The sequence below is a fragment of the Aotus nancymaae genome, unplaced genomic scaffold, assembly GCF_030222135.1.
Source record: "Aotus nancymaae isolate 86718 unplaced genomic scaffold, 86718_ANA_hifiasm-v0.15.2.pri h1tg000032l_0, whole genome shotgun sequence".
NCBI classification, from domain to species: Eukaryota; Metazoa; Chordata; class Mammalia; order Primates; family Aotidae; genus Aotus; species Aotus nancymaae.
In genome coordinates, this window is record NW_026988445.1 from 31,440,671 (window position 1) to 31,458,735 (window position 18,065).

General features: G+C 61.9%; 1 protein-coding gene across 1 annotated transcript in view; it reads right to left on the reverse strand.

Annotated features, from left to right (window-relative positions):
* Positions 1-17,507: 17,507 nt before the first annotated feature.
* WNT3A (Wnt family member 3A) overlaps positions 17,508-18,065 on the reverse strand; it is a 56,313-nt gene continuing 55,755 nt past the window's right edge. The window contains exon 4 of the mRNA XM_012472651.2: positions 17,508-17,987. Within this exon, the coding sequence (XP_012328074.1) occupies positions 17,508-17,987 (480 nt within the window). The remainder of the gene's footprint in view (positions 17,988-18,065) is intronic.

Consider the following 18,065-nt stretch of genomic DNA (forward strand, 5'->3'; position numbering starts at 1 on the left):
GGGGAGCTGGCCACGGGTGAAGCAAAGGAGGAGGTGGCCTGGAGACCGGGGGGAGACGGGGGCCGCGGCGGTGGGGCCCCTGGCTGGGGACGGCTGCCCAGAGGGGATGTCGCAGCGGCCTCTGAGATCCGGTCTGAGCAGAGGAGCCCTCGCTCTCGGGAATCCCTCCTGGGCTGGTCGGAAGGGGACACAGGACGGTGCAGCCTCTCCGTTCCGCGCTGGAGCTCTGGCTCTGCCCACCACCCCCAGGTTTCTTCTCTCTTCCCTTGTGCGGCTGTGTGGGGTTGGGCTTGCTGGGAGGGTGTCCGTGCAGTACAGTGCCCTGGGTACTGTGGAGGTCGGGAAGCATCCTGACTTGTCCAGGCCGAGGCCCGGGGACAGGGCCTGGCCAAGGCCTCCTGCGCCCCTTCGCTGTCCCTGTCACCTACCTTCCTTGCCCCTTGGGCAGGGCGTCCTCACTGCCTCTGGAGGCTGCTATGGCCGGAACTCTCCACTGGGGCTGCACCTGCGGTGGCTGCAAAGGTCCCCAGAAGCGGTGACCCTCCTGCCCCCAAAATTCAGTCCTTTTCTCTGCTGGGGCTCCCATCTGAAGTCTCAGCTCTGTGAAGCTGCAGCAGAGTTGTCTGTTTAGAGGAAGGACATCTCTCTCCCGCCCTGTAGGCATCTCAGGTGCTCATGGAAAGCCCCAGGGAGGGATGTGGATGCCTCTGGGGCCTTCTGGTTGTGCGGCCTCTCCCTGCTCAGCCAGAACTGGGCCACGTGTAGACATTTCATGGGGGTTACATGTGGTTATGGCCGCTTTAGGGCTGAGGGGACCCCAGCCTGGGCTTTGGTTCTCTGCTGGCAGAGGGTGGCCAGGGATGGCTCCAGTGCTACTGAGGGGATTGTGAGAACCAGAGCCTACCTCCCCCCTTTTTTTGGGTGGGGGGGATGGAGTCTTGCTTTGTTGCCCAGGCTGGAGTGCAGTGACATGATCTTGGCTCACTGCAACCTCTACCTCCCGGGTTCAAGCAATTCTCCTGCCTCAGCCTCTGGAGTAGCTGGGATTACAGGCGCCTGCCCCTATGCCTAGCTAATTTTTGTATTTCTAGTAGAGATGGGGCCATGTTGGCCATGGCTGGTCTCAAACTCCTAACCTCGGGTGATCCACCCACATCGGCCTCCCAAAGTGCTGGGATTACTGGTGTGAGCCACTGTGCCTGGCCCCTTTAAAATATATATATTTTTTTAATGTGAAAAAATACAGACAGGAGTGTATGTCAGATACATGCACAGTTTAAAAAGTAAATAAATGGATTCCCGTATACCCAGCCCTAGGGTTAAGAAATGTACCTTTCCTAGCCTGGGCAATATAATGAGACCCCATCTCTGCAAAAATTTTACAAAGAGAGTCAGGTATGGTGACATGCACCTGTAGTCCCAACTACTTGGGAAGCTGAGGCAGGAGGATCACTTGGGCCCAGGAGTTCAAGGTTGTAGTGACCTAGGACTGTGCCACTGCACTCCAGCCTGGGTGACAGAGTGACACCCTGCCTGAAAATAATAATAATAAAAAGTCCCTTCCTGCTGATTCTGTGCTCCTGGCTTGGCCTCCCCACCACCACCCAGGCAAAGGTGATGTCTTCAGGCCAGACAGGTGCAGGGCAGCCCAGGTCATCACACCCAGATTTCTGTCCCTAGAAGGGGACCCGCTAGGGAGCTAAGAAGTGTCAGGCAGTGAGTTCTTGGGGAAATTGAGGCCCTGGTGCTCCCCCGACGCTGCCTAGGTTGTGAGGATCCCTTTCTTTCTCCTCAGAGTTCCCTGGGATCACATGAGGTTCAGCCAAGAGGGGCGGGATGAGCTGGCTGGGGGCCAGGCTAGACAGGGACCCTCTAGCCTTCCTGGCCGCCTCTGCTGTCAGTCAGGGTTAGGGGCTGGGCTTCTCTCCTCTGAGGGTGGCTGCACCTGAGAACCAGTTCAGAGACAGGGATGCCAGCAACGGAATGGGCTGGCCTTCTAGGGAAGGTGGCTGGAGGGACAGATGGGCAGAGTGCACCTTTCTGGGATTTCCTGCCCCACTCTGTCTTCCACGTGGTTGCTCTGCCTCCCTCTCTGTTGGGAGACTCAGCGGGCTAGAGCTGGAGAATCACACTGCAGAATGCCTGGGTGTCCTGCGGGGTGGCGCTGCCTCCACCAGAGTCTACTTCCTCCTCACACTCAGGGCTCAGTCCCAGCACTCAACCGCCAAGACCCGTGGCAGGAAGAACTCAGCCCTTCAAGACTTCTCTGGTGGTGGGGTGAGGAGAGGACCCTGCCCTCCCCTCTGCCCAGCCCTGTTTCCTTCTCACCCGGACCCCTACCCAAAGCCTGCCCGCTGGCCGGTCACACCTCGAGCATGCCACAGGAATTATTATGGCTGTTCTGACTGCGTGGGCCTGGAAGAGGCCCTCCCTCGCGGGGTGGCCCGGCCCTGCCCTGCTTTCTGGGCCTGGGCTGGGGTCTGGGGTCATTGGGGAACCCAGTGGCCAGTGGTGGGGCCCGCGGGCTTGCTTGCACTACACAGCGACTTAGGAGATTACAGTTGAGTTCTGTGAACTCCAGGGAGCAAGCTCATAGTCCTCTGACTTCTGGTCCTTTTGAAGCGTCACCTGTTTCCCCTTATACTCACTTCGGCCTCAGTTTCCCCATCTCACGCCAGCCCTCTGTCCCTCAAATGGAAGCCCAGAGCTGCGCATACCCCTTCCTTGGCCTAGCTCTCGGGGACCTTGTTTTCCCAGGCAGGCTGGCTCCTCGGGGCATTCCAGCCCCTTGTTCCCGGATGGACAAGTGGGGAGCCGGTGAGGTGAGCACCTTGGGGTGGGGTTGCAGAAAAGCACATCCTGGCTTCTCTTCACTCCTGAGTGACATCGAGCATTTCCTCCCATCTTCAGTGCAAGCAGCACCCCCAGAAAGTATCAGCAAGACGTGTGGCTTTTGTTGCTGAAATCTCAGACCTTCTCATCTCAGAGCTGTTGCATGAAATCTGTAAAGATTTTTTTTCTTTTCTTTTTATTTTAATTTTTTAAAGACAAGGTATTCCTTTATTGCTTGGGCTGGCCTTGAACTCCTGGGATTAAGTGACCGTCTAACCCGGCCTCCCAAGGTGCTGGCAGTGCAGGGGCACCACTCTGCCCTGCCGGAAATACTGTTTGTACTCTTGTCAACTGAAATCACAGAGATGGTCTGCTCTTAGCGTTTCAGATGCTAATCACAAAAGAGGTTCTAAAATAAAAAAAATAAAAAATAAAAGAAGTTCTGACTCTGGACACCCGCACCGATCCCCTGCCCCCATGAGGGTAACAAAACACCCGGCACCCCCAAAGTGCCATGCCACGAGTCTGAAGGTGGCTGATGGTGCCGTTTCTCCGGCCCGTGCATCATTTGTCTTCGGCATTGCTGAGGCCCTGCTTTGCCTAGAGTGCTCCCTGCCTGCATACGTGACTTTGCCCTGTCCTGGACTCAGTGACCCTGACTGTGGGCCTCTACCTACTTTTAGACACTCCCTTCCTGTGGGACTTTGACAAGTTGTCTGCCTGCCAACTCCCCACCCTAGTACCTTCCCACTCTCCCTCCCTCCTTCCTTCTGTCACCCAGGCTGGAGTGCAGTGGCATGATCGTGGCTATTTGAGCCTTGAGACCCCAGGGGGGTCCTGGGGGAGGGGGAGAGGGCCTTCCCAGTCTCCTTCCAGGCTGGACATCAGAACCTGGGATTCTGTCACGTGGGCGACTTGCCCCACGGTTTGGGGCCTGCCTGGGATCTCCTCGCCACTGCTGAGACCTGTGTCTGAGCTCAGCGCCCTGGAACGCACTGGGTCCTGGCCCAGGGCTTCCAGGAGACACGGCTGAAGGCATGGAGCTACTTCACGCTAGAGGCTTTTTGAGTCAGCGCTCTCTGGGGCAACCAGAGACTGGAGGACAGACAGGGTGTCTATGGCAAGGGACACAGCCAGGCCAGTGGCAGCAGCCAGCCCAGAACAGGCTGCAGCTCCAGATGTGGGAGCACCTTGGCAGTGAGCTGCCATTGCTGTGGGCACACAGGAGGCTAAGCAGACTTGACGAGAGGCTGTGCTTGCTGGGGGGTGTTGGCACCAAGTAAGGCTGGTTTAGGGCGAGCCTTGTGTGGTAGGAAGTCAGAGGTGGGAGAGGTGTTGGTGAGGAACACTTTGCGGAGCTTCCCTCTGTCCTTAGAGAACAGCTGAGTAAGCCTGTTTGGAAAGGACCGTGTGGGTGAAGGGCAGGGGTCTCATCTAGATGAGACCCATAGGTGGGTGCAAGAGAGGTGCCACCTGGAGGTGTGACAAGGACACCAGCAGGAGGCTGATTGGGGCATGGGACCATGGCAACCCCTGGGTGATGTCCCGTGAGGCGGCGGGGCAGGAGTGAGGAAGGGGCCGGGCCCCCAGGGATGGGGAGAGGGAGAGGCGCATTGTGAAGGCACCTGCCGGGCTCCCCCTGGGTGAAGCTGTTCTCTTGGGACCTACCTCCAGGTTTTAAGGGGCTGGGGTCTGCACCTCTCTTTCAGGGCTTCTCCACCTGCCAAGTTTCCAGGCAGAGGCTAGCAGGAGAGGCACACCTTGGCTGGGGGCCTTGTCCCCAGGATGCATCACAGACTCACTCTGAGTGTGACTCCCCCAGCTTGGGGGCTACACGGAGCAGTAATGTCTCAAAATGATATTGGGGACTTCTGTAGGGCGGTGGCCTTTTCACCACTCCAGAGAAGGACATTAAAAAGTGGCCAGGAGTGGTGGCTCAGCCTGTAATCCCAGCACTTTGGGAGTCTGAGACAGGAGGATGGCTTGAGCTCAGGAATCTGAGACCAGCATGGGCAACGCAGTGAGACCCTGTCTCTACCGAACATTAAACACTTAGCCAGGTGTCGTGATGTATATTCTCAGCTACTCAGGAGGCTGAGGTGGGAGGATCACTTGAGGCCAGGAGTTCGAGGCTGCAGTGAGCCTTGATCACGCCACTGCACTGTAGCCTGGGTGACAGTGAGACTGTCTCCAACAAAAGAAGAACAAGAAAAGCAAACGGATCTTGTTCTGCATAGGGCAGACAGGACCCAGAGGATACAGCGGCCCGCAGCAGAGGCACTGGGTTCTGAACAGCCCGTATCTTGTTTGGGGAGAGGACGGATCTTGTTCTGCATAGGGCAGACAGGACCCAGAGGACACAGCAGCCCACAGCAGAGGCACTGGGTTCTGAACGGCCCGTATCTTGTTTGGGGAGAGGGGAACTGTTGGTCCCCATCTGGGTTCCAAGGCTTGGTGACAAATTGCAGCAAACCTTAATGGTTTAAAACAGCAGTCCGCATAGACGGCCTCTCACAGCTTCTGGAAAGCAGGACCCTGGGCTCCTGGCAACCTGGTTCCACTCTAAGGTCTCAGATGAGGTGTCAGTGCCTGGGTTTACCTCAAAGGCTTTGTGGCGGGGTGGGTTGGGCACCCCGCTTCACGTCCAGCTGGAGCCTCGGAGCAGGACCTTCTGTGGGACCAGGGTCTTCTTGGCAGACATCCTCTGTGAGTGACGTGGAGACCATCCTGGACTAGGGTGAGCCCTGGACCACCTAAGAGAAAGAGGGGGGATCTGAGGTGCACAAACGGCGAGCTGGTCATGAGAGGACAGGGCGGAGACTGGAGTGTGTGGCCACACACCCGGGGTGCTTGAGCCACCAGGAGCTGGAGGAGGCTGTGTGGGGTCCACCCCAGAGCCTTTGGAGGGAGTAAGCCTGGGTCACCTCAGTGTGGGGCTTCTGGCTGCAGGGCTGCGAGGAAGTAACTCCCTGCTGCTGTGAGCCACCTGGGTTGTGGTGACTTCCTGTGGCCACCCCAGGATGCCACTGTACCTCCTTCCCTCAGGCCAGGTGCCAAGGCTGGGAGAGTCAAGTATCTGGTGCTAAAAGCACTGAGGTTCCTCCGACACCCCTCTCTGCAGCCCTGCATGCGGTGTCTGCCCACACGGCCTCAGGCTCATGGGTTTCTGTAGGCAGCCGCCTGACCCATGCAGCCAGGCATGTGTCTCCTGCCTGGGCCACCTTGGGCAGCAGGTCGGGTCCTGTATGAGGCTCAGGGCTGCTGGACTTTGATGTCACCTGTTGCCACAGTGACTCTGGCTGCTGGGATCAGATTACTCCCTTCCTGGGCATGCTGTACCCTGAATCTCCAGAAGAACTAAGGGGAGCCCCCAGCACAAGGCTTGTTGGTGCTCAGGTTTGTGGGAAGGAGGCGAGGCTGGCGGGGGACCTGGTTGGGGCAGAGGAGAGTGCTCATGGTGACCCTGGAAGAGACCCTCGATTCTCTTGTTCATCACTCCCAAGGCGTCTCTAAAGGAAGCCAGGTGTGGAGAATGTTGGCCCTGCAGTGGCAATTAATGCAAAGCTGCCCTGAGCACAGCCGGTGGCTCTGAGGCGGGCACACATGCCTGCCTGCTGGCCCTCCCCAGCTGCTGTTCTCCTGTTGTCAGACGCAAGGGCTCTGGTGCTGGGATCCGTGAATATGTGGCTCGAGGTCCTGGGGCACACCCCACTGCGTGAGGCGGGGTGTGGGGGTCTTGTGGGGAGCCAGGCCCCTGGTGTCAGTCTCTGCTCAGAAGCCCCACACAGCTCCTGCTCTGCTGATGCAGCTGAAAGCCTCCCATACCCACAGCCCTCTGTCCTCAAATTTTTCTCATTTTAAACATCATGGTTGGCCGGGTATGGTGGCTCTTTGGAGGCCAAGGCAGGCGGATTACCTGAGGTCGGGAGTTCAAGACCAGCCTGACCAACATGGTGAAACCACGTCTTAAAAAAAAAAAACTGTGTTAAAATATCCATAACATAGGACTTACCATTTTAACCTTTTTTTAAAAAAAAATTAAATATTTTGAGAGAGAGGGTCTTGCTCTGTCACCTGGGCTGGAGTGCAGTGGCGTGATTTTGGCTTGCTACAACCTCCGCCTCCTGGGCTCAAGTGATCCTCCCGCCTCAGCCTCTAGAGTACCTGGGGGGTAGGCACGCACCACCATCTGGCTAATTATTATCGTTCTTGTACAGACGGAGTCTCACTATGTTGCCCAGGCTGGTCTCAAATTCCTGGCCTCAAGCGATCCTCCCACCTCAGCCTCCTGAGTAGCTGGGATTATAGGCGTGAGCCAAAGCATCCGGCCACTTTTTTTATTTCTTTAATAGCTGCCATCCTGACGGGGTGAGCTGGGGTCTCACGGTGGTTTTGATCTGCATGTCCTGAAGGACTCAGGAATCGCAGCGTCTTTCTGGGTAGCTGCTAGTGTTTGCATCTTCTCGGGAGACGTGTCTGCCCTCGCTTTCTTGCATGTGGGCTTCCGCAGGCTGACCCTCAGCTGCTCAGCCCGGCTGCTGCCCCTGTCCCCAGGGCCCACCCTCCAGGGGTACTCCCTGCCCACCTCCCACAGGTCCTGTCGCCAGCATGGTGGCCCGGCCCTCTCTGTCTCCCTCTGTGCCTCACCGCACCTGCTTTCCTGGCGTCTGCACGTCTGACTTGGTTACTCATTGTGTGATTTCTGTCTGCCTTTGCAGTGGACACACCATAGACGCTCAGCCAGTCCGGTGGGACTGCGCCAGCACCGGGATGGTGGCTCAAAGAGGGGCCGCCTGGTCTGCGGCCTGACAGGCGGGAGGAGAAGGTGCGCGGTCCCCGGCACAAGAACCAGGGAGCGGGTGGTCAGGCGGGGGCGCTCCTGCCCAGGCCACGGAGCTTTCATTAAAACCCGCCCTGAGCTTGACCCCACTCTGCCTGGCGCATTCTTCACTTAATTGGGGCCCTTCAGGAGGGGCGGCTGAGGTTAATTAAAAAGCCCAGCTGAAGGCATTGCTGTCTCCCCAGCATCTGCTGCCAGCACCCGCCCACCTGTGCCCCACCTGTGCCCAAGGCCTGTGCTGCCGGGGTGGGCAGAACCATGCCCAGGGGCCTCCACCCCCGAAGCCGGCCACTGCAGCCTGGAGCCAGGCTGGGCAGGGACCCTGCTCATGGCTGGGTCCTTCAGTGAGCGCCCCTCTAACCTCAATGAAAAGGAGACTCTCTCGGACACTCTGAACTTCAGACGGGCCCCAGTGTCCCCACTGGGAGGGCAAGGCTGGCTCTGGGACACCAGAACGCCCCGGCCTGCCCCAGCCTACCTGTGCCAGCTCCTAACTCTCACCCTGGGGTCTGGGTGCTGTCTACTGCTCCCAGGCCACTGAGCGGTGACCCTGCCCTCTCCAGCTCCACTGCCCATCACCTGCAGTCCCAGTTGCACACTCACACCAGGGGACCCCTTTCTCAGGAGGGAGGGAGTGGCCAGGGCTGCCGTGGAAAGTTCTGGATGCGCAGGAGCATGCAGAGGGTGGGTGGCCCCGTGAGGGAGGCTGGCACGGAGGGCGGGTGGGGGCCATAGCGCTGCCCTCCCAGCGTATGCCCCGGGCTTGGCCGCAGTGAGGGAGACAGTGGTTGGAGGAGAAGGGCAGAACTCTGCCCCAGTGGGAGGAGGTGACAGATGAGGAGGTGACAGAGTGTCACCGTGGCCCACAGGACAGCCACCCGCCCAGAGCCTGGGCACCCATCTGGGCCTCTCAGGGCTGCAGTCCAGACCCAGAGGCCTCCGCAGAGTTGGAGTAAGTAGGCAGGTGGTGGGAAGAGGCCCTGTGCACCTGGCAGGCAGGGGGGCTTGTGATCCAGGAGAGAAATGAACCCTTGGCACCAGCTGGGAAAGGTCTCAATAGCCAACGCGCCGGTGCAGCGGACGTGCAGGTGCACACAGCAGCCACGCTGGAGGCTGGTCGGGGGCCCGCTTGCCGTTTGCTGACTAGGCACATGGCCTGGAGCCTGGAGCCAGGGACCACACCGGGCTGGTGGCGTGAGGGCCTGGGGAGGCCACGATGTCCAGGGGCCAGGATGGGCTTCAGGTCTTAGAGGCGGGGCTGCTGATCAGACCCAGGTGGCAGAAGAGGGGACAGACGCAGACGACAAACCTTCCTGACCCTGGACCAGCCCTCAAAGAAGCAACTCCCAGTGGGTGGTGGCCAGCTGCACACCTTTAGGCAGCACTGGGCCAGGATGGCCTGAGCAGAACCACCTACGGTTAGCACGGCCCAGGAAAATGCCCACACTAATGGGGAACAGACTGCCCGCTGACCCTCCGCCTGAGGCAGGCCGAGTGACACAGAAAGAGGGAGGGTGACCACGACTCCGTGTCTGCAGGATCCCCACATGAAGTGCAAGGCACAGAGCACACAAACCATCACGGACACGCAGCACAGTGCCTCTGCACCCCGACAGCACTGTGACCCCTACACTATCCCCTACGCTATCCCCCTATGGACTATCCTGCCTGCAGTATTCTCGGTGGGGTGAGTCTGGGCAGCAGAAGACAGGAGCCCAGCGACTGGCTCTGGGGCACAGTCTGCCCACCTGAGGTTCCTGAATGACTGGGCAACAGCCGCACTTTCCCAGCCCCACGTCCTTCCCATGTGCCTGCGCCTGGACTTCCGTGTCTCCTGCTCCTGCCTAGAGGCTGGGCCTTGGCATTCCAGTTTGTTACTCTTCAGCTGGCCACTGGGTGGGTAGGAGAGGTGTGCTGTTGGAAGGAGACCCAGGCTGGGACCTGGCCAGAAAGCTGTGATCCCAGCTGGGCCTGGAGGGCAGGGCTCCCCAGGGGCACCTGAAGGCATGGTGGAGGCGGTCTTTCTGCCGCCCATGCCTCGCCTCTTCCTAGAAGCTCTCTTGGGTTAATCACTGTCCTCTGCTTGTCTGACCAGGCTCTTCGGTCTGAAGGAGGCTCCCTTGAGCTGGGCCTGGGTGGGGTGTCCCACCCCTGCTCCTCCCTCCCAGCCAGCCTGTGTTTGGGTGGACAGGTCCTCCTGATCTTCGCACCATAAACACCAATTTGCAGGGCCCTGAGAGCCAAATGACTGTTTACTGTGTGCTCTAGAGGCTCAAATAAAAAAAAAAAAATAAGAGAGAGAGACAAAAAGAGAGCAAGGAGTCAGCCTGGAGCTAAACAGCAATTAGCACCTTCTGCTGAGCTCCCGTCCCGTCCCGGCAGGCAGGCGGGTGGTGGCTCCCAGGCTTCAGCGGGGCCCCTTCCGAGAGCGCCCCTGCTGCCAAGGGGGCCCACTTTTTCCATGGCATCCGCAGTGATGCAATCTTAGAATTACAGGAGGATGTTGAAGCCCTAGGAAGCGTCCCCATGCTCAGCTCCTCCTGGAAGCCCTCCCAGATAATCCTGAAGGCAGCCACTGACAGCAGCCCAGTTCTGCGGAACACTGACCTGGTCCCCCAAACCATGGCAGTTGCTCCAGGTCACACTCCTGGGACCCAGGGCTCCAGACCCACTCAGGACTCCGGCAGGACCTCAGTGCCCCGTCCTGAGGCATCCATCCTGAGGGGTTCAGAGGCAGAAAGGGGGATCCGTGAGGGGAGGAGACCGGGAAAGAGGGCTGAGCTGTCTAGGGGAGGGGCTGGGGCCTGTGAGGGCAGTGGCACAGCTGTAGGGGAGAGGGAACTAGGGCTCATCCCAGGGCGATGCCTGGGGCTGCTACTGCCAGGACCCCGGGTGAGACTGGGTCTCCCAGACCCCAGGGCAGGTATGTCTTCTCATACCCCAGGGTGGGGCACATCCCCAGCTCAGTCCAGGCTGAGGGTCCGTGCTTGTCCTACCTGGGCCGGCAGCCCAGGATGTTCCAACCTCCTCTACCCTCTGCTGGTAGCCTAGGAAGGGCAAGGTGCAGGTAGAAGGGCAGGGGCAGAGCCTGGCAGAGGGCAGAAGCTGGCTCAGCATCCCAGGGGTTCCCTCTCTGGCCCTCCCCGTGGACTTTCTCTCATGGTTTCTCACTCCAGCCTTCAGCGGAGGGCGGACAGTCCACCTACTGAGCCCCACCCTGGGCTTAGCGACCTGGGTCCCCCGCTCTACTGATGCCAGGCTCTGAGTGCATGGCCCTGACTGTAATTCCTGGTGCTATCTGCAGGGAAAAGGGCAAAAGTACCCATCCAGCTGAAACATCCTTGAGGGCCAAGCTAGAGGAAGACTCCAGGGAATGCGGCTACAGGGTCACCTTCTCGGGGCACTCGAGCCCAGGGCAGCCTTGCCAGGGCTCAGGGCTCAGGGCCTGACGATGTCTCAGACAATCCACCCCATATGCAGACAGGCATATCGAGGCCTGGATGGCAAGCTGGGCCTGACACCATCTCTGCAATGCCCTGGTCATTGGAGGGGGTGTCTGGGCTGTGGCACCCCCAAGTCCAGGCTTCTTTTCCGCTTCAGTGGTGTCCCCCAGGCCTCGCCTTCCCCCAGCAATACACTTCTAGAAGGTTCCTTCTTGAGGACAACCCCAGGGACTCTGGGGAAACCCTGAATTCCTTCCTGGCTGCTCAGCCTGCGTCCTGGAGTTCCCTGGAGGCCGTGACAGACTCCACTCCAACCTGGGAGAGGACGGGCAGCCCCTGAGCTGAGGCCATCTTTTGGGCTGTGTCAACTCCCGCGGCAGCAGCTGCGCTCCTGGGAACTGACAAGCCCAGACCTTGGTCAGGGGTCCTGCCCTCTGCCCTCTCCTCTCCCACGCACCGGAGGATGGTGACGCCAGGCCCACACTACGGGGCCTAGGCTGGGTGTGGAACCCGGTTGAGAGGGAGGGCCATCTCTACTGATGAACCTCTCAGGCCCCCACCCACCCAGCAGGGCCCATCGAGGACCCACGACGGGGCCAGGATAAGGGCCAGGGCCAGCAGGGCCCCGGGGCACACCCAGCCCAGGCTCAGCGCTGGGGACCCGCATCGGGCAGTCAGTAAGTGGGGCCTCACCCCCACCTCGTGTCGGGCACGGGGACCCGGAGCTGGCCTTGCACCTGCCTACTGCAGTAGGCCAGGCTGGCTGGCAGCCTCCAGGCTCCTCCTTGAAGGGAGGAAACTGAGGCCCCAGGATCCTGAAAGGAGGTGTCAGAGAGGAGTGTCAGAGAGAGGGGGAGTGTGTGGGGGGTGCCCAAGGTCGGGGGCCAGCCACACCCCTCCAGGACTTCAAAGCTCGGAGGGTGAGATGTGCAGCGGGCTGGGCGAGGCGCCCTGGTGGGGTGGGGCCCCACCACCTCCGGGCCTTTTATATGGTTATTCCTGTCCTGTCTCAACTACCTGTGAACAGGCCCACCAGGCGCATTTCCTCCCTCTGCCTGCGGGTGGGCAGGATGGGCTGTAAACGCCCTGGGGGGTGGCTTCTGAGGCTGGCCGGGAGGGCTGCAGGCTCTGGGGGCTGGAGCTGGGGCTCCTGGGGTGATGCCCGCCCTTGGCAGGTGAGGGAGAACGTGTACCAGGTGCAGCAGCCCAGGCCGGCAGGCCCTTGGGAGGGAAGACCTCCCTTGGCTCACTGTCTTTTGCATAGAAGGGAAACTGAGGCCCAGGCATGGGTGGGGCTCGCTCCTAAGCAGGGTGAGTTGAAGGTTTTACCTCCCAGCCCCCCTCGCCTGTAAACTAGGCTGTGTCGTATGGCCCCAGGGGCTGCAGACCAGTGCGTCCCCATTCCTCGGAGGCACATCCAGGACCCCTTGTGGGGTCTGCCCTCTGTCTGTGCTAGGCCACAGTGTGGATGGGGACAGCTGAGACCATCTTCACGGTGGTCCTTCACACCAGGCCTGCAAGGAAACCTTGGGACCTGCACCCAGGTACCCCCGAGGCTCCGGCAGCCTGCGTGTCCAGCACTGTCCCCTCTGAGCCTCAGCCGTGGAGACAGAGCCTGGGTGCTGGGGACCTCTCTGCTGACCTCAGCTTCAAGCCCCTAGGTGGCCCTGGCCAGGATCTGGGTGTGGGGTCCTGCCCCGGCCTACGCTGAGTCCTCAGGTCCCTGTGCCCCGGCAGCTGTGCCCACGCTCTAGCGCCCTTTGCCTGCCCAGTCGCCTCCCAAGTCTTTCATCTGCAATGCCCCCAGCACTGGGGCCCAGTAGGTGCCAATTAGGGTGGCTCTGCCCTGGGTCCCGACTTAGAGGCACTGTGTCCATGGGCTGGAGCTGACCAGGGGCTCCTGTGGGGCGCCGCCCTCCCCTGAGGACTGACCCCATTGCTCAGGAAGGCCTGGCGAGTTGAGCAGGCTTGGGGTGCCCCCACTGGTGAAGCGCCACGGGGGACAGGGGTCCAGCGCCCTTAGTCACTGGCTCCCTCAGGTAGACGGCAGCACAGCGGCCCCTGGGGCCCACTGAGGAATTCCAGTGGCCCTGCCTGTGGAGGGTCAGGGCCGCCTGGAGCAGTGGGCGACCCGTCTGGGATGGGCCTCACAGTCCCAGCCAGTGAAGCCGTGGCTGGGACTGATACTGTGGTGCCCACCAGACCTCGGGGGTGCACGGAGGCTGATGCAGGGTTTGGGGATACGAGCGGAAGGGGTGCTGGGCCTCCAGAGCCCTGGACCAGGTCCCTCCCACCGTGGCCCTCACAGGCCCTGGCAGCTCTGTGCTCTCCTGGCTGCTCTGGAGAAGCACCCCTTCCCCCAGTCGCCCCCAGCAGCCACGCTTCAGCCCTCAGTCCCTCCTGGGCCTGGCCTCCTTGACTGTCCTGGGGCAGGGGCCTCTGCTTCATGAGGCTCTGCGTGGCTGCCGTGGGCAGGGGTTTCGCAGTGGCCAGGCCTGGGTGGGAGTTCTGTGTAGCCAGCAGGTCTCTCTTGGCAGAGGGCCGTATGCTCTCCTGTTCTGCGGGTGCTGTGTGGCCTCGCTGAGCCCGCACCGTGAGGAGGCCCTGGGCATTGAGTGGGTGGACAGACCGGACCTGGGGCAGAGAGGAGCAGGGCCCTTGTGGGGGCTGGACTGGACCTATAGCCTCAGGGAGGTGGATGGGGCACAGGACCATGGGGACCCGGGGAGAGGGGAGTGAGGGCGCAGGTTTGGGAAGGCCAGGCTTCCGGTGGACCCATCACAAAAGCCAGGAGCAAGGGCACTAGCTTGCAAATGGCACCTAGAGAGGGCGGCCAGGCCCGGTGTGGTCTAGAGAGGGTATCCTGCTGGCTAGCTGTGTGGGTGCCTGGGGCCAGGGTGTGGGGAGGGAGGTCAGCAGTCCCTCAGGCCCCTCTGCCCAGCCTGAGCTGCATGCCCTGGCCCTGTGCCCTCGGGGGCTGGGATGGCAGGTGCCTCCGCTGGAGGGGTCCTGCCCCTGCCCAAGGCTGGCCCTTCTCTGGCTCTTGGGACCCGGGGGTTGTGTTCCTATGGCATCCAGGCCTAGGATGCTGGTGCACCTGCCCCACTCCTGGGGCCACTTTGACCCCCCTTCTTACCACAGGGCATCCGGGGGACGGCCAGCCCCTCCTGTTCTTACAGGCCTGTCTCCCCACTGGAGGCATGCAAATGGCCTGAGCATGGAGGCTGTGCTGGGCCCAGCCCTCAAGCAGGTGCGCTGGCTGCTCTTGGCCTCCCCGCCTCCATGGCTTCTTCCCTTGGCATTCACTGCCTTGAGGGTCTGGCTGGGCATCCAGGCAGGGCCCAGAGGTGGGCACAAGGACCAGGCAGGCATGGGAGGGCAGAGAGTGGAGCAGAGATCCTGGGTGGGGCTGGGACGGGGAAGGCATGGCCTTGAGACAGGCCTCGGGCCCCTGCTGCCTGTTTCCGGAGGGGCACCTAGCACCCCTAGTGAGGTCACGTGAGGGCTCCCATGGGCTGGATAGCTCGCCTGTTCCAGGGGCTCTTTCTGCCTTCCTCAGCTGGGGAAAGGAGATGGGGTCCCACAGCAGGGCCGCCCCTGTGCACAGCCCAGGAGGTGAGGATTCTGGAGGAACGCCTGATGGCCAGCCCCATTCCAAGGTTCTGCTGGGATCCAGCGGACCCCACACTTAGAGGCTACCAGCTACCAGGCCACTGTCCTCAAACCCAGAGAGTTGGGGGCACATCCGTAGCTGGTGCTGTGGTGTCAGCTGAGTGATTGCGGGCTCTGCGGGAGGGGAGATGGTGGGTGACCCGCTGCACTACTGACTCGCTGGGGCTCGGCCAAGCCCCTCCCCTTCGGGCTGCCCACCTGGGGGTGGGACTCGGTCAAGCCCCTCCCCTTCGGGCTGCCCACCTGGGGGTGGGACTCGGCCAAGCCCCTCCCCTTCGGGCTGCCCACCTGGGGCCTCAGGTGCCTGCTGCTCTCGCCATCAGAGGCTTTACCCTGTTCCAGGCCTTGGTGCCGACGGCCGTTCCCTCATTTCCTCGGCTTGGCTATTCTTATTCCTTCTCCTTGGGCTTCCAGCTGTGGAGGTCCCCTGCTCATCATGGCCCCGGGGCCTCCCCCTGCCCCAGACCCAGGCCCTGAGCCCCTGAGTGGGCATCTTCTCTACTTTCTCAACACCATGCTGACCCACCACCAAAAATCCAGCCTAGACCACAGCCTTGCTGGCTGGTTCCTCTTTTTTCACTTTTCCCGTTCTTTGAAACTCTCAAGCTATGACTAAATTTCTTTCATAGAAAGAAAAGAAAAAAACCCCAAAACACAACACATCTATTCATCTAACTCCAGTGGACAGTGGATATAGCAGCATCAGATACATTACAACCAAAAACGCAGAATCTGAGGCAGAGGATGACGGCGTCCCCTCTTCTGGGCTCTTGGGGCGCCCCACCTGGTCGCGTCTCCTCCCGGCACCTTGAGGGTGGGAGCCGGTTCACAGTGGCAGAGGCTGAGGGGCGCTGGCCATAGGGAGGCCAGGGATATGGGCCGGTTGGGTTCCGCGGCCTCCCATTCATTCTGGATGCATCAGGAGGGACCGGGCCATTGGCTCCAGCAAAGCGGACCTTTGCTCCAGTCCTGCCACAGGGGCCGGGAAGGAGGTCAGTCCATCTCAGGGCTGTGGGACCTTCGCGAGCAGCACAGTGAGGGGTTGATACCCCCAAACCTCCCGAGCAGCCCCGAAATGAGACCAACAGCTCTGGGCAGCCTGGGGGGCTGTGGACAGACGGAGGAAAGGGAGGGATGGGACCGGAGGCTTCGATCTCTCCTGTAGCTGGATGGAGTGCAGGCGGGGAGACCCGAGGGCAGCGAGGAGGAGCCGGGCAGCTGCAAAGAAGGGGGCGCAGCTGAGCAGCGCAGAGCCGGTCGGGACCTGGGGCGCAGCAGGCCGGCTCCCTGGGAGGAGGGCCCGCGGCGTGGGAGGCCGGGCAGGGCGGCCTCTGTGAGAGGGCCTCGATCACTTGACTCCACGAAGCCCCTGTCCTCTCCCAGGACTGAGCTTGGTCTTGGGGTTGGGGGCTGGCGGGGGGACGCTGCAGTCTATCCCTGGTAGGGCTCCTGGTCGGGGGGTGGTCAAACCCCAGGCTGACGATGGGGTGGCACAGGCCTCCGCGCGCCGTTAGCATTCCAAAGCCAGGCGCTTGGAGAGGGGCCCTCGGATCTCAGAGGCACGGGCCGGGGACCTGACTCTCTCCATGGAACATTCCCGGCTCAACACAGGGGTGGATGGAACCTCACAGCGGGTTGCGGAGAAGGGGGCTGGTGGGCTGAATTCTCTGCTCTGGAGCCCGGGGTCCTGCAGTAGTCACGCCTTAATCAAGACGGCGGCTCCCAGGGAAGAGTCGCACCCGCGGAGGGAAGCTCCGCCCCCATCGGAGCCTCGTCCCGGAGCCCCATCCACAGGGAAGAGCCTATGCAGGCCACGCCCACCCAGAGTCACAGTCCGCGTGGAACGGGCCGCGCCCTGGTCAGGAGCCCCATCCGGACAGGAGTCCCGCCCACCATGGAACGCTGCTCCCATGGAAGAGTTCCGCCCCCAGGGAGGAGCCTATCCCAGAGCCCCGCCTCCTTCAGAAGCCTACCTAGTGCCCCGCCCACCAAGAGCCAAGCCCCAATGGGAGGTGCCTTGTCCCCGCGGGAGAAGCCGTGTTCCCCCCCAACCCGGAGAAGCCCCACCCCAGGGAGAAGCCTATGCAGAGCCCCGCTCCATCCTGGAGCTCCACCTGCTTCAGGAGAAGTCCGACCCCAGGGAGAAGCCTATGCAGAGCCCCGCCCCATCCTGGAGCTCCACCTCCTTCAGGAGAAGCCCAGCCCCCAGGGAGGAGCACCCAGGGAGGAGCCCCACCCCCAGGGAGGAGCCCCACCCCCAGGGAGGAGCCCTGCCCCAGGGAGAAGTACCGCCCCCAGGGAGGAGTGCCACCCCCAGGGAGGAGCACCGCCCCCGGGGAGGAGCCCTACCTCAGGGAGAAGTACTGCCCCCAGGGAGGAGTACCGCCCCCGGGGAGAAGCACCGCCCCAGGGAGGAGCCCTGCCCCAGGGAGGAGTACCGCCCCCAGGGAGGAGCCCTGCCCCAGGGAGGAGTGCCACCCCCAGGGAGGAGTGTCGCCCCCAGGGAGGAGTACCGTCCCCGGGGAGGAGCCCTGCCCCAGGGAGAAGTACCGCCCCCAGGGAGGAGTGCCACCCCCGGGGAGGAGCCCTGCCCCAGGGAGGAGCGCCGCCCCAGGGAGGAGCCCTGCCCGGTCCCGCCTGGTGGGAGTCCGGCTCCGCCCAGGGAAAAGCCCACCGCAGGCAGCGCCCGCCCGCACGGTCCAGGGCTGGCGCGGCACCGCCTACTTGCAGGTGTGCACGTCGTACACGCGCGTGCACTCCTGGCAGCTGACGTAGCAGCACCAGTGGAACACGCAGCGGCACTTCTCCCGGCGCCGCTCCGCGCGCGCGTTGTGGCCGCGGCCGCAGCACAGCAGGTCGCAGCCGTCGATGCCGTGCGAGCTGACGTTGCAGGTGCGGTCGCGCGTGCCGAAGGAGCCCGTCTCGGGGTTGGGCTCGCAGAAGTTGGGCGAGGCCTCGTAGTAGACCAGGTCGCGCTCCGTGGGCGCCTTGAAGTAGCTGTAGCGCGGCCGCAGCGTCTCCACCCAGCCGCGCGACTCCCGGTGCTTCTCCACCACCATCTCCGAGGCGCTGTCGTACTTGTCCTTGAGGAGGTCGCCGACGGCGCGGAAGTCGGGCTGCGACCACCAGCACGTCTTCACCTCGCAGCTGCCCGACAGCCCGTGGCACTTGCACTTGAGATGCATGTGGCTGGCTATGGCCTGCGGGGAACAGCGTTACGCGTCGCCGGCAGCCCTGCTGCTCCATAAAGCCCCGGGCAGAGGGGGCAGACTCCCAGA